The sequence below is a fragment of the Pristis pectinata genome, chromosome 5 (genome assembly GCF_009764475.1).
Source record: "Pristis pectinata isolate sPriPec2 chromosome 5, sPriPec2.1.pri, whole genome shotgun sequence".
NCBI classification, from domain to species: domain Eukaryota; kingdom Metazoa; phylum Chordata; class Chondrichthyes; order Rhinopristiformes; family Pristidae; genus Pristis; species Pristis pectinata.
In genome coordinates this window covers 108234225-108251028 of record NC_067409.1, presented here as the reverse complement: position 1 = coordinate 108251028, position 16804 = coordinate 108234225, and the positions used below count along the sequence as shown (strand labels likewise).

Here is a 16804-nt window from a genome sequence, read left to right as displayed (position 1 = left end):
TGGGTAGCAAATTTAAATTCAATTACTTTTATGTATTACCCCTGTAGAACAAGCACTTTCCAAATATGAAAGTGTTTGTCTGGGTAGTCTACAACTCAATGGCATGAATATTTAGTTGTCCAATTTAGGTAGCCTCCCTTTTCTCCTCACCCCCCCACCTTCTCATCCTCTGGTCCTCCCATTTTTGACCCCTTTCCCATCCTCCCCCCAGTTCCCCCCCCCCCTTCACCCTCCTGGCTCCATCCACCCACTTCACACACAGGTTCCCCCACCCCCACCCAGCCCCCTTCTGGTTCCAACAGTTGTCCACCCCTCCCCTAATGGTTCCCATCCTCACCTCCTTTACTTATCCGAATCCAACTCTGGTAGAGCTTCGTGTTCCTGCTTATCTCCCTCCATCTTCATGCTCCCCTCCCCCCACCTTGCTCCATCTGTTGTTGATTCTTTTCCCTCTCTCCCTTTGTCTGCCTCCAACTATCATTCACCTGCCACTGTCTCCCAACTCTACCCCTTCTCCCTTCCCCTACCTGGCGCTACCTGCCTGTCATCTCACACCCCTCCTCAGTCCAACAATGGCCTCGGTATCCTTTCTCACCGCTCCCCTCCTCCTCTTTATACCGGCCATCTCCCCTCTCCACTCTCAGTCCTGTTGCAGGGTCCCGACACGAAACGTCGACAGTTCCTTTCCCCCCACAGATGCTGCTCGACCCACTGAGTTCCTCCAGCACATTGTTTGTTGCTTTCAAATATGATGTTCACACATTTAGAGGGAAATATAGGAAAAGTACACAACAGAATGCCATTTCCCACACAGTGCGAGTTGTAAAGTTATATATTTAATTCCAATGTTTGATCATTGCTATATAGTTTACTGGATTTTGTTGAGCTGTTACTATATGAATCTGTTCACAAGATGTGAACATTTAACTAATCTGAAATTATAAATTGTGGGTGTTTTAATTGGAATTCTGCCTCACTAGTGCTTGTACCACACAGCTCTTCATTTTGGTTTAGGTGTTAGAAACAGGCTGTGTTCATTGTGAGTCGTGTTGTTTGCTGGCCAAGAATTTGAATGAATATCTGTAGGAGACACAGGAGACTGCAGATGCTGGAATCTGGAGCAAAATGCAAACCACTGGAGGAACTCAATGGGTAGAGCAGCATCTGTTGGGGGAAAGGAATCATCGACCATTCAGTTTGAGACCCAAATGTCGACAATTCCTTCCCTCCCCGCCGCCCCCCACCTACCCACAGATGTTGCTCTACCCGCTGAGTTCCTCCTGGAGGTTGTTTTGTGCTCCTAATGTTTAAACGAATTTGGCCATTGTTTGAAAGGCATCTTGAGAGGGACTGAGGTGGTGGTTGTGGTCCGGAGATCGGGGGAAGCAAAAAGTGAATTGAACTACACAAATACTCACTTTGATTTAATAAATAAATTTTTGGCTGTAGTTGTCAGAAAGCACTTTCTGATGAACAAAACTCAGGTTATTGCTGGTCTGAAAATTGTGGCAATGCAATACAAAGCTAGTCTGCTGCATGAAGTAGACAAATGAACTTTAACTATCATGAAATGTCAACATCAAGCTCAAAAGGTTAACTTTGAACTGTCTTCAGCTAGTGCATTAGGCTTGTTTACCAGAGGATTTCAAGATTGAAATAAATCTTGTCGGATCACATCCTGAAAGGAACTTGGTGCCTTCTGGAAAGGTCACATGTGAAGGTTACTTATTTTGTAACTGTGGTATATGCGTTCTCTGGATTCCTATTATCCAATAAAATTCATTGTTAGGCAAAAGCACAGGAAACACGAGCTCGAAACAATACGTGACTCCTTTGATTCAAAGGCTCCTCACATATTGTCTTTACAGAACTATCTATAAACGTTGTTGCAACCTGGAGAACAGTTAGCCACACAACCCAATTGTTAAAGATGTATCATCCTTGAAGCAACAATTTTTGTTTGCAACAAATATTACAGCAATGACTATGTTCTAATGTGGATTTGATGTTTCTTGATATATATATATATATATAAACCCTAGAGTGGTTTCCAGTACAGTAAGAGGGTTTGATATTTCCACTAGGGCATCATTAATTTTTTGGGGGATGAGTCTTTGATTTACAAAACTGCTTTTACTGTAACAAATTGGTTTCTGCTCTTGTAAATAGGTATACAACGTACCCAAATGCCCCAACTGCATTTTGCCCAGCTCTTCCAGTTTTTGAAATTTCACTTAATAAAATGTTCTCTAGGAATGCTTCCCTTCCATAAATTGGGGGATAGCTGTATTTCCATTTATGAAGAAAATGCAGTTACAGTACATGCATTATGTTTACCTGCACTTATAATTTAAGTAGGGGTAAATATAATGCACTTTAAAAATAGCATTGATCTCTTCTTATCTAATGCAATGCTTGTAAATTTGATGCAATGTATTTAAAATCAAAATATTAATTACAAGTATTTTGTACTGACAGGTGTATTTTCAGAACTAATGCATTTTAGAGTGAGTTCAGATTTCCGCCTTGCTTTATTGTGGTTAATGTTGAAGCAACTTAAATTTGCAAATATTAATTCTTGTCTTTGTAGGTGCTTTCAAATATAAGCCTAGGAATTGGATCCTTTGGTAATCACTTTTCATACACATATCATGCATAAAATTGTTTTTGCTCAGGTTTGATTTCTTTGTTCACATTGAGAATTCGCCCTGGGTATTTCCATGTACAGTTCACCTTACTGCAGTTGACATTTACTGAGCTTCACCAAATGACACTTTATCTTGTGCTGCATCTTTCATCCTCTGGAGCCTGTTGAACTGCTTTGTTGCATTTGGTCATTTTAAAGAGCAACACCACAGACGATGGTAGAGCTGTTTGGGCAGTTTCAGCACTCAGTTCACAGTATGTTTAAACCAACAGTGGGGATGAGTTGTAGGGGTCGTTCAGTCAAATGGGTTAATGGGGCGTTTAGAGGGTGATAACACAAGGTCAAGGTATGTTGTGTGTGGCTGATAGCAGGGCTCTGGGATGTGCCCAACAGATCGGGTTTTACTAATGGAGAGATAGGACTGAGCCAATCGGACAGATGATTGACCTGGCCTGTATTGATACAGTCAGAGAAAGTGAAATTGGAGAATTCAATATTGAAAAGTCAAAGTCGAGTTTACTGTCATATTCACAAGTACATGTGTGCACAAGTGCAATGAAAAACTTATCCGCAGCAGCATCACAAGCACATAGCATCATATAAGCAGCATTCACAAGAAAAACAGGATGCTGCCTGGATTAGAGGGCATGTGCTATCAGGAGAGGCTGGACAAACTTGGGCTCTTTTCTCTGGAGCAGCGGAGGCTGAGGGGTGATCTATTGGAAGTGTATAAAATTATGAGGGGCATAGATAGGGTGGACAAGCAATATCTTTTTCTCATTATTGAGCGATCCAATACCAGAGGGCGTGCATTTAAGGTGAGGGGGGTAGGTTCAGAAGAGACGTGAGGGGTAAGTTTTTTTACACAGAGAGTGGTGGATGCCTGGAATGCGTTGCTTGATAGGGTGGTGGAGGCAAATTCATTGGGAGCTTTTAAGAGGGGCTTGGATGGGCACATGAATGAGAGGAAAATGGAGAGATATGGGCATTCTGTAGGCAGGAGGGAATAGCTATGTCGGCACAACATTGTGGGCCAAAGGGCCTATTCTGTGCTGTTCTATGTTCTATTTCTCTCTCGCTCTCTCTCGCTCTCTCTCTCTCTCTCTCTCTCGCTCTCTCAGAGGGATTAGCTATGTCAACACAACATTGTGGGCCAAAGGCCTGTTCTGTTGTAAGTATGTTCTAAACATAAATTAAACTTAAATTATACACATCTTTACAGCTAGAACACAATTAGAACACAAAAAAACAAAGTCCATTTTAGTGCAAAGTGATCAAAGTGGTCATAGCGTTGCTAATCTGTAGTGATTAGGCTTTTGCCGGTTGGTTCAAGAACTGAATGGTTGAGCTTTTCTTGAACCTGGTGGCGTTGGAACTTCAGGCTTCTGTACCTCCTGCCCGATGGTAACTGCGAAAAGATGGCATGGCCCGGATGGTGGGGATCTTTGATGATGGATGTTGCCTTTTTGAGGCAGTGCCTCAAGCCAGAAGATTGCAATATGCACAGATGAGGTGTTGCACTTCAAGCTTGCATTGGGCCACATAACAGTTCACGAAGCCACAGATAGGTGGAGTGGAGACACAAGAGACTCAGATGCTGGAATTTGGAGCAAAAAACAAACTGCTGAAGAAATTTAGTGGGGCAAGTAGGATCTGTGGAGACAAAGGGACAGTTGACGTTGCAGGGAGTGGGGTGGAGAATTAAAGTGGCAGGCAACAGCAAAATCTAGGATCACTTCTGAGGACTGAAGACAGGTGCTCCACAGAGCAACCACCCAATCTGCATTGGAGTTCTCCAGTGCAGTCCTGAATCTATCCTGTTGAGTCTGATGATAGTGCCAAATCGTGTAGAAGGTGTCCTTGAGTGAAGACTAAAATTTATCTCCAAAAGAATGCACAGTTGTCATTCCTACAGTTGTTGTAATGGATAGCTGCTGCTCCCAACAGGTTGGTATAGGTGAGTCAAGTAGGTTTATTCCTCATTTTAGTTCTCTTACTAACTGTTGTGGACCCATCAGTATTTGGGCAGCTCAGTTCAGTGCTCTTGGTACCAAGCCACTCTTGGCAATGAAGCCCTCCAAACTTGAGTATGACCTGTGCTTTTGCTACTCATGGGGAGCTGCTTTCAGTTGTGGTTTTTCTATTTCGTGAGTAGTTGGACTGATTCGTCAGCTGAGGGAGCATGGGAGATGATGATCAGCCCGAGGTTGACCTGCCAAAGTGAGGCTCATGATGTCCACAGTAAATGTTGAGGGCTGTCAGTTTGCTGAATGTCCACCACTGTGGCTCCACCTCTGGTGGCTTCACCTCATCACTGGGACGAGGCCTACCCAGAGATCGTGACCTGGATATCTGGGATATTGATTGAAAGATGCGAGTCTGTGAATGTGACTTTGTCAGGCCATTACTCGACTAGTCTGAGGGCTACCCAATCTAACCAGGTCCTAATTGTCCGTGAGGAGGACTTTGCATGGTTGATTGGTCTGTGAGTGCAGTGTACAAATTCGGTGCCCAGGCAGATGTTGGGTGGGTTGCCCAGTTTTATTTTTACTTAATTGAAATGTAATAATTTCCTACAATTAAGTAGCTTGCTCGGCTATTTCAAAGGCATTTCAGAGATGATGACATTGCGGTGGTGCATGTAACCCAACCTGGGTATTTGTGACATATATTTTTTAGGACATTGATGAGGTTGGTGACAGAAAATGTACTGACAGGGCAACTGATTTACGACTTATAAAATATGTAATCCTATTTTATTGTATCCTAGAACTCTCAAATATCCGTTTAGGAAAGAGGCCATTTGCAGGTTTCATCAATAAATGCTCAGTTTCCTAAGTTGATAGACAAAGCAAATACGTTCCAGAAAGTAATAGAATATTTTATACTCCTTTCTGCTCTTATTAACCTCTCTTTTCTCTTTCTCTCGTGGAAGTCAGAAGGAGTTACTGGCATGGCTGTGTTTGCCAGAGGGGAAAAAGAAATAAATTCAGGAATTCAAGGCAAGATACATTGCAATGGGTAAAGAAGGGGATCTGTAATAGCTGGTTTAACTGCTGAAATTCTGGACTGTTGAAGAATATTGGGGGGGTGGGGGTTAGTGAGGGGTACCTCGTAGTTGAAAGTATGAGGTGGCCATGATCAAAGTTTATGATGCTATGTGCCTGTGTTTCTGCTGCAAGTAAGTTTTTCATTGCACCTATGCATACATGTACTTGCGCAGATGACAATAAACTCAACTTTAACTTTAACTTTGACTTTAAAAACAAATCAAGAGAATGGGAAGTTGGCTTTGGGTAGAGAATGGGCAGTGAAGGAAGATTTTAATTATGCAAGTTCCTTGCATTTTTGTTCAGTAAACACAAGGTTGATAATGCATGTAACGAGCAATGCAGGTTGGAAAGGGTAGAAGGATGGAGGAATGGAAGGTAGATATGAACCCAGCTTTTGATAGAGTAATGAGAGTGGCTGCCAATGCTCTGAATGATTACTGCATTGTTAAGTTGCCCTTTCAACCACGGGATATCATGTTCCTTTACAGTCTGTCCTTATTCTCTCTTTGACATTGACATCTACATGAGAATAATGGACTGAACTGAATGACAGTGAAGTACCGAGAACTTAAACTCTCAGGAATAGCATAGTAAGTAATAATTGCTGTTAAGGCCTTGAAGATTTTTTATATGTGGATTCTCATTCCCCTTGAAGAGAGTTAACACTTCAAACTTTATTTTTAAAAAAAATACATACTGTACCTAAGTTTGTAACTTGCTCTCTTATATAATTTCATGTTTCTTTTTTATGGTTTAATGTTTTACTCTTTTATATCTTTGATTTAATCTCATGTCTTTCATTTTTATACAATACTTGAAATGTAACTTATATTTCCCTTTTTTTTAACTTTCTGGTTTCCTGTCAGGGGTATTTCTGATTGGTTGGAAAGCTTCCCTCCTGGTTTTCCCGCTGATTACTGTGCTCACAGATGCCATGGTTCCCCCACAGAGGGCAGCAAACTCAAACAAATGATGCAATACCAGACATCTAGACTGACTGTTCCACTTAAGGTTTGTGAGCAGCTGGGGACAAAGGGTGAAAGTCTTCCCTTGACTGCTGACAGCAAAATCTGCAACATAATTATAGGCATGAGAAGTCTACTTTTTGATTTGTACTTTTAACAACAAGTTGTTTCAGAAACCTGATGACAAACAGAAGCGAGCACAATTGGGAGTATTTTTATTGTCGTACATAGAAACGTGAATATATATTTATGCATCTCATCTTGCATTCTCTTTAATTTCAATACTATTTCAGTTGGAAGATCTACATGAATAGAATATTCTCTTTAAATAATTTTTTAAATGAATCTTGAAAAGAATAATATTGTATGGCAAACTGCTTTGAAAGACAATTAATTGTAAAGTGTCTATAACATTAGAATATTTTTCATTTTCTTTCAATCGGTACTGCTCTTGCTTCACAGTAAGGGTGCTCTGAGTTCGGGTCCCACTCACAGAGACTGTCCCATAAAAATTTGGGTGGTGCACCAGTTTAACACTGGTGTACTGTAGTGTCGGAGTACCTGGCTTGCAAACAAGGGATTAAAACAAAGACCCATCGGGTTAAGGTTTAAAAAAAATTTGACCCTTTATCAAAAACAGCAAGGGAGGCATCTGCTGCAGTGTTCTTGGCAATATTTAACTCTCAATCAACATCACCAAAATACACTACTTAGTCAGTCTGATGCAGTGGGTTTGTCATTATGTCATAGTGGGTTTCCAATTATGAGATGCTGGGTTAGTCATTATGACATCGTGGGGCATTGCTGTGTGCAAGATAACTGGAACATGTTACGACTATCCTTTGAAAATACTTTGTTGGGTGCAACATACTTAAGGATACCCTGAGGTTTTGAAAGACAATATACAATTGCAAGATTTTCACTCTTGAATAAGCACCAACAGTGTACAGTTTTTATTTAACTTACATTTCAAATTGAATTCTAGTATTCAGTTTTTAAAATTATTCCTGCAGTGATACTATTAGAAAATATTCTGCTGATTCACCTACTGGAAGTGCTCAACCTTCCATCTTTTCTAGTATCAGGTTTTGCTAACATTTTTTTCAAAAAATCATTACAAAATATCATAATAATGATAAGGTGCTACATAACACAATATAATTGGTATGATTTTCAATAAATAGATAAATGGTTTGGTGAAATTTTCTAAGAGGAATTTCAGTTGTCCTTTGTGAGGATCATGGAGCTTAACATAAGAATTAGAAATGCGAAGGGACTATAATGCACTTTGAGCTTGCTCTGCCATTCAATAATAGCTCTGCCTCAAATCTACACTCAAGCTCCATATTCTTTGATTCTCTTGATGCGCAAATATCTGTTGACCACTGCCTTGAATACAGTGAATGGCTGATCATCCATTGCCTTCTGTGGTAGGGAATTCCAAAGAATTATAAGCCTCCACATAAAGAAACTTCTTTCATCTCAGTCCCAATAGTCCATTCCCTTATTGTTAAACCATGTTCTCTGTTCCTTGTTCTTCAACTCATGTCCTTCACCCAGCCAAGCCCTCTCTGAATTTTGCATGTCTCAGTGAGGTTACCTCTCATTCTTCAAAACCCCAGTAAGTATAAGTTAACCTTCCTCAATTTCTCTGTGTAGGGCAGCTGTCATGCCAGGAACCAGTCTTGTAAATCTGTATCCTTCCTGAGGTAGCGGGACCAAACTTCTGCACAGTGTATATGAGATCTCACCAAAGCCCTGTATAATTTTAGCCAGCCATCCCTTTGCAATAAATACATCTATCTTTTGCCTTCATTTGGTTGCTACAGCTTCAAGATTCCTTTCTGTGTCTTGCAAACCAGCACACCAAGATTACTCTATATTTACAAACATTTACTAGTTTTTCACTGTTTAAAAAATATTGTGTTTCTTTTCCTACCCACAGTAAATAACCTCTCATTCTTTCACATTATATGCCAACGGACTTTGTTTGCTTTGGTTAGATTAAAATCAGCAAGGTGATTATAAACACTGCGTAGTGTTCAATAAAATCATTGCATTGCTGATATTTCTGATCATAACTGCTTGGTAGCTGATAATTTAAAATTCCTTTCTCTTTCCGAGTGAACAGTTTTTAGCAGCTGCTTCAGTTCAGAGGTTTAATAAGCTCATGAGCACTTTCAGCAAAAGCTGCAGTTGATTTCACTTACAAGTTTGTGATTTTATTTTCTGGTTTCATGTGCTTAATGCATTTGAGGATGTGCTTTAAATCTTACGTTGGAAAGTCTTTTCATTTGTAATTAAGTTCAGTTGATGAATCAACCTATAAGATCAACCCTTAATCATAGTGCTAACATGGGACTTAAATTCTGGCCTGAGCTCCTCCTTGTGCTTTCTGTGTAAAGATGTAATTAAATAATTTATTTAATGCAAGTAGTTTTGAAGAAGCCAGGAAGATTTTATAATTTCCGTTTCTTTCTTGTTACTCAGATTGTTTTTAATTAGAATTTTGTTGGGTGGATTTAACTTTTGATTATCTGGGCAGGCATGGTAGTGTAGCGGTTAGTGTAACGTTATTACAGCGCCAGCGACTTGGGTTCAATTCCGGCCGCTGTTTGTAAGGAGTTTGTACATTCTCCCCGTGACTGCGTGGGTTTCCTCCGGGTGCTCCGGTTTCCTCCCACATTCCAAAGACATACGGGTAAGGAAGTTGTGGGCATGCTGTGTTGGCGCCGGAAGCATGGCGACACTTGCGGGCTGCCCCCAGAACACTTCATGCAAAAGATGCATTTCACTGTGTGTTTTGATGTGCATGTGACTAATAAAGATATTGTACTTTTTCCTAATGATTTTTGACCTATGTTTTGTTGCAAATCGCCATTGCATTATTACTGTAGCTGAAGAGGTATTTCCAGAAAAAAAATTATGTAAGGCTTTTTAACTCTCTTCCTAATGCTGACCATGAGGATGAGGCATGGCATTGAATAAAAAAACCTTCTGGATGTCAATGTCCTGTATAAATGTGGATGCAAGTCGGTGCCTAGACAGAAGATGGGTGTACCTTCAGGGTAAATTGGTGTGACATTTGATGTGCTCAAGTAAGCTAAAGACAGCATATTTAAGGGACCGGAGAGAGATATTGATATGAAGTTGTAGAGAAATATGCCACTGTACTCACCTTTCCTGATCTGAACAGGTCATTAAATTATTTCCAACATTGATTCTAGTATTGGGGAATCACAACTCCAACTGCTGACATCTGTAACAACTTCACACCAGTGCAGCCTTACAGTTCTACCACCCATCTCTGTCAAGGCTGTTCCAGCCAAGCCTCCTCCATCTTATCATTAGGGAATTTGATGCAACAATGAGCCTTGCAGTGTCCTGCCCACCCACCATGACATCCAGTTAAGAGTCAGTAAATCTTAGATTTGGAACATGCTGTCTAATTTCATTGCGTTGGCAGGCAACTCCATCGTCCTTCAAATATCATGTTTGCAGTGCATCTTTAATGCTGTTTGCAGGGTTACAGATTATTTTTATGACAAATGGGATGTTGACACAGTTGGTATAAAACAGAAGAAATGTCCTTGACCTGTTGAACAAATTAGGCCTGATTTTTCTTTTGTAATTGAGTTGAACTTGGGAGTCCAAATAATAACAAACAAAAAGGCCTTTGGAATTTTCTCTGAAGGATCACAAAGTCAGGTGATTTCCTTGCATGTGCTTGAATAAACTGGCGAACAAAGGAACTTAAAGCCTCTGCTAATTACTATGAGGTGTGTAGGAGGGTGACTGTACTCCAACAACAGTGCCACTGGGCATTGACTTGTGTGTGTTGTTAACAGCATTTACTCAGTTTAGCTCAGGTCCCGGGTACACACACCAAGACCAACATGAAGTGCTGCTGGAAGGTCATCAACTCAGTGAAGGACGCCCTTTGGTCTGCCTGAAACTTGTTAGTCTTCTAGCACAATGAGATGTCCGTAAGGGAATGCTGCCGACTGGTACAGTCTGTGCTGAGGGATGCACTGAAACTCGGTGCAGTCAATGCTAAGTCTCTGTGGGGAAAGGATTACAGTACAGGCTCCTTCCGCTACTGCACATGGAGGGGCAGAGTTGGGTGGGGAAGCCCCTCGAACAATGAAAGAGGTAAATGTTTGCAATGGAGGAATTTAAAATAGAGGGTTATGTGGGAGGAAGGGGTTAGATAGTCTTAGGCGAGGTTTAAAGGTCGGCACAACATCGTGGGCCGAAGGGCCTGTATTTTGCTATACTGTTCTATGTTCTATGTATCACCTCAGGGAGCCATGTGAGTGGCAATGGTACTATGTATGTGTTTTTATTTAAAGTTTACATTACTGAATGTAACAACCATGAATGTTAAGGTTTTGTTTTTGTTCTGTTTCTTCCTTTGAATATATTTTTTCATGAATTAAGTCTATTTTTGAAATTAAAAAATTGGTTTGAAAATCCAGTAGTGCTGCAGCTGGATTATGGACACTCCAACAAATCCAATTCAGAAAATTTGCGGTCTGCTGCCAATTGCCACCCTTCAGCTACCCTCAGCTGCTCAATCCCTCGCCCCAGTTTCTACTGCTCTAATGGATCCCGTTTGCTTTGGACATCTGTCTGTCATTCGTTTTCATCTTGGCTGCAGAGATGTTGTGCACAAGCCTGAAGATGGTGGCCATTTTACCCCATTGTCTTCTCTTGCTGCCAATTAATTTTTTTTCCAATGAGACATCCCTGTGGCATGCATATTTAAACCCTTACCTTGTCATAGTCAGACTATATGTTGAGCTCTGCTTTTATATAATCTTTATAGTTAGCCCTTAACTTTTTTTTTCATTTATGTTTTATTTTTTCATGAGAAATTATCAGGAATGAAGAAATAATAAATAAAAATAAATTGAACACATTGTTAAAATGTACACCTTGTAAACTTCAGGCCCATACAATTTACTCTTCTACTCCAGCGCTGTGAGTTTCTGAGATGGCTAATGGGGTCATTGTGTGACCTGCAGATGGCCCCACAAATGGGATAGGGGGTGTGTGACGGGACAGGTAGTATGGGAGGTGGACTTCAGTATGCTCCTAACATAAAGACTGTAGGTTCCTTGGATGCACATTCTCCATTTTGATTGGTGGCAGATCAGGGAGGCCCACAAGTGTATGAAAATATTACATATTATTAAAGAGGTGTTGAGAACATCCTTGATTTGTTTCTTCTGACCTCCTGGGAAAGTCTTGCAGTGATGAAGTTCAAAGTAGATTGTTTTAAGTTTGGTGTTGGGCATATGAATGAGTTGCAACTGCCTGGCTGCCGTAGGAGCCTCGATGTAGGGATATTTGCCTGGGAGAGGGCACTGATGTTGACTTGCAAATCCTCTCAGTACATTTGGAGGCTTTGATGGCACATCTCTACTGCTTTGAGGTGCTTTTTGTGGGGAGGAGAAAAACCAATGGCACATGAAAGGGGAATTTGAAATGGGATGTGATTTGAAGAGAATATAGATATCTGCTGATAGATTTTCATGTAAGGTCTTGGAAATAACATTACATTCAGGCTAGGTATTTCTCTTGGCTCTCCTTACTTTACTGGCATTTCTTACCAGAAACAGAGAGAGAGTTTTTCAATATACTTCCAATAAAGATGTAGTAGCAGTGAAAAGACAGGAGTTCCAACAAAGTCCTGGCCTCATATCCACCTGCAGCGGCAAAGTACGTGGTCTACGGATTAGATCTAAACGATCGTCTTTTCATTTTGTCATTAATGGAGCTAATTGTTCCAAATACTCAATTTATCATTATTTTCAAATGGTGACTCACTCATTATGGTGAAAAAAAACAGAAAATATATCTTATTTTGGGTTCTAAATTTCAAGAAGTCTTGTTTATTAACACTTGTGAGTAGATCATTGATGAAGTAGTAATACATTTTGAAATTTGAATTGAACACAGTATCATGCTCATTTTAGAACAGAACCTTCAATCTTGAGACCCTTGAATCTTGTCTACTCTTCAAACAAATATATTATATTTTCCTCTATATTTCAGCTTCATTATTATCAGAATCAGATTTATTATCACTGACTTAGATGACGTGAAATTTGTTATTTGGTGGCAGCAATACAGTGCAAAGACATAAAATTACTATAATTTACAAAAATAAATATTGCAACCAAAACAGAATAATGGTAATGTTCGTGGGTTCATAGACCGTTCAGAAATCCGATGGCGGAGGGTAAGAAGCTGTTCCTGAATCTTTGAGTGTGGGTCTTCAGGCTCCTGTACCTCCTCCCCCATGGTAGTAACGAGAAGAGGGCATGTCCTGGATAGTGAGGGTCTTTCGTGATGGATGCCGTCTTCTTGAGGCACCACCTCTTGAAGGTGTCCTTGATGATGGGAGGATTGTGCTGATTATTTACTAAATTGTTGTAAATTGATATAAAATTTACATTATTTGAACGCTGAGCAGTGTTTGATCTCAATGTCATTCTTATCCTGCCTTATCATTACTTTAGTGTGTTGACTAGTGTAAAATTGCACTATTGTTAATAAGTCTGTACACTCTTTTATTCCCCTGTAGATACTGATCCACGGGTGTTAGAGAAACAGGAACTACAACAGCCAACCTATGTAGCTCTTAGTTATGTTAACAGGTAAGATGACTTTTTTTTGTAAGAATACCTGCGTGCATGGTTTGCACCTTCTTGGAACATTCATCACAAGAGGAAGTACACAGCTTTGTGAAACCATTATTTTAGATACAATGAGCTTGACCTACGTTTGAAATCTTAAACCTGACTACTATACTGACCAGCTTTTCCACGTTCAGTCAGAGTGTTTTGTTGTATTTATGTTTGCAGAAGAGTGGAAAATTCACGGTGGTGGAAGGGATAGTTCAGTAGCAGTTCACAAATAGAAAATAAAACAACTTTCCCCGCAGTACTTGTTTGGGAATACCTTAGGCCATACCAGCAGGTCACACCTCGATCTCCTTGTATACCACTCCCTTTGTTGCAAGGAAGATTGTCACTCCAGTGTAGGTGCAGCAAATAAGGCAGATATGTCACATCCTGGAATTAATAAATCCCAGATTTACTGGTAAGTGGAAATGGGAGTTGGCTGTGGGGAGGGTGGTAGTCAGTGAGGGGAGGGGGGGAATGGAAGACTGATTCAGTAAATCAGGCATGTCAGTTTCACAAATAGAATTCCCTGTCTATTATTTATTTAGAATCTAATTATTAAATGTTGTGAATCATAACGTACAAATCATGTTGGTTAATGTGGCAGAATGCTGTTTCATTTCACTTTTGTATTTTAAAAAACTGAAATTTCAACTTAAAATCTTGAAATTTGGTGTAAGGATTTTTTCTACTCCATAGCCTTTAAAAAAAATTTGACCTGCAGTCCAAATGTGAAAATGTCATTTCTGTAAATGAATGTTAATTGAAAGGCAATCCATAATAGGTTCAACAACCTTTTAGAGATGTCATTTTAGAAATAGGTGGAAGGACTTATTCAGACTCGGGGCCCTTTAGCAATGAGGTAGCGAAATGATTGCCATCGGGCTTCCTGACTTTCCACTGCTGGACCATAGATGCTCTGAATAAAACATTCACCTTAGGCATCAAAAGCAGTCCTTTTGAATTGTATTCTGTTTCTGGAATCGCCATTCTGATTCTGTGCATCATGAGTCTTATTCCCACTGTGTTGTTCTTCCAGAGAATTTATTTTTGTACAAGTTAAATCAACCGAAACATTATGAACACTTAAGCATTCATGGTTATAACGATTTGTATGGTTAACAAATCATGGCACTTAGATTCACAGAACCTCCTTGCTGTTTTTGCATGCTTTCTTTTCTCGTTTTTAAGGAATTGGAATTGGTTTATTATCGTCACATGTTCCGAGGTACAGTGAAAAACTTGTCATGCATACCGTTCATACAGATCAATTAATTACACAGTGCATTGAGGCAGTACAGGGTAAAATGATACAGAATGCAGAGTAAAGTGTCATAGCTACAGAGAAATTGCAGTGCAGGTAGACGATAAGGTGCAAGGTCATAATGAGGTAGATTGTGAGGTCAAGAGTCCATCTTATCGTACTCGGGGACCATTCAATAGTCTTATAACAGCGGGGTAGAAGCTGTCCTTGAGCCTGCTGGTATGTGCTTTCAGGCTTTTTTGTATCTTGTGAAGTTTGTGAAATAAACTGAAGACATTAACTGGTATTAATCCTACAGTCGCTTACTGTATTTTTGAAATAGGTCGTGGTTAATGTTTTAATCCATGCGATTTATAAACATTTTTTGAGAAAGCCAGTTACATGCGTAACTTTGTTTCGTTCCAGTTTTGAGATGATCAAAGTTACTGTTGGTAATTAATTTTACAAAAATACTGGCGGCTTTGTTGGGCCCTTAACTTGAAGTGATTATAGATGGATACCATCAGAGGGAAATGGCACTCAGTAATTCAGAACCAGTGTTGACTCGGTAACAGATAAATTGATAATCGAATACAACAGGATCCACAATAGGAAAATGTTGAACTTCCATTTTATTTTATGACTTAGTTTAAATATCTACCCTCCTCACTAATATAAATCCACAAATTATAATGCTGACTTAAACTCTGACATGAAATGACGTTACCCAACTGAGGATTCGGACTGCCAGTACCTGGGCAGCTTTGCCAGCTGATGGGCCTGACAGTGGCCATCGTTGGCTGCCAAAACCATTCAGGGGCAGAGTCATCCACCTGTACTCAGAGTCCTGCACTGTACAGAATTCCACTGAAATGCTGTGCAGCAGACCATTAATGCAGCATTTAAAGTGCACATTCATCAGTTAAGTTGTTAATATCCTGTTCAGAAAATATTTTATAAATGCAGTGATTAAAATATGTAAAAAAAAAACTGATAACATCCCAAAATGTAATGAATGTTGTTTGGCATTGTATGTGGCGTGACTTGAGTTTCTGAATATTATTTGATGAATTTTTGTTTGGATAGGTAAGGTAGATTTATTTTTTATTGATAAGATAAGATTTCATTATTAGTCACATGTACATCGAAATACACAGTGAAATACATCTTTTTGCGTCGTGATTTGGGGGGCAGCCCGCAAGTGTCGCCATGAACTATTACTTCTTTACATTCACTCTTTCCTATCTTTTGATTATTGTATTGAAATTCATATTGGGTGCTCAACATAAAAGAAGATCAACCTGTTTGCTAAATGGTTTGCCAGTTCATTTTTGCCTGCTTTATATTACTGTACAAATTTTGGTTCCACTGACTTCTTTCTGATTCATAGTTACATGGGAACTATTCATCGTGTGGCATCTTGCCCAACTGACTTCTCTTTAGTGCTGGATGGCTATTGAAGCATGAAGGCATCTGAAGGCAAACAGAAATCTTTTCCACCCAGGATTTTAATATGTTGACTTCAAACTGAGGTCACCAATTTAAAATCAAGAGTGAGCTATAAACGCCCATTTAACCTGTGGGGAAGGAATATAGATCTATATTATGGATTGATTACAAGAAGGCATCTTCATATGAAAGTCTGCTGGCTAGCTGGAGGGAATTACCAGGGTTGAGCCATTTCACAGAAGTAAGACCTGGATTTATGCAGAGCAGGTTGCAAAGCAGCTGGTGATCCCACATCTGCCACTGCATGGGGTTGAGGGGCATAACAAAAAGTCCAGCAATAGAGCCCAAATTTGCTGCTGCAGTATTGTGAACCACAGTCATTTCAGTAAAGATTCCAGGCCTATGGATTAGGAAGTAAAAAAAAATTTAAGTTGCATTTTAAGTTAGTTTAATGGTTTTAATAATTTCTAAGTGTTTAAATCTGTTTTAATTCATTTTCATTGTTTTTTTTCTTTTTCCTTTAATTTATTTTCATCAATTTTAGTAGTATTTAAATGGCTCTAAATGTCAAAATCAGGTATAGTCTTTGGCAGAAGGCAGATCTCCATCTGCAGCTGTGCCTTCTGATAGAGTATGTGGCCAATGTGATTGGTCCTCCATACCTGATGCAGGTGAGTGCTTCCGGCCAGTGGCCTAGTTGGAGGAAGATCCAGCCCAATAGCAAGAAGGACTCTCCATTTTGCAAATGCTTTGCT

General features: G+C 39.8%; 1 protein-coding gene across 1 annotated transcript in view; it reads left to right on the top strand.

The window, feature by feature from the left end:
* The window catches only part of jazf1b (JAZF zinc finger 1b), a 183224-nt gene that overhangs the window by 68334 nt on the left and 98086 nt on the right, over positions 1-16804 (top strand). Inside the window, exon 2 of the mRNA XM_052016205.1 lies at positions 13258-13330. Coding sequence (XP_051872165.1) covers positions 13258-13330 — 73 coding nt within the window. The remainder of the gene's footprint in view (positions 1-13257; positions 13331-16804) is intronic.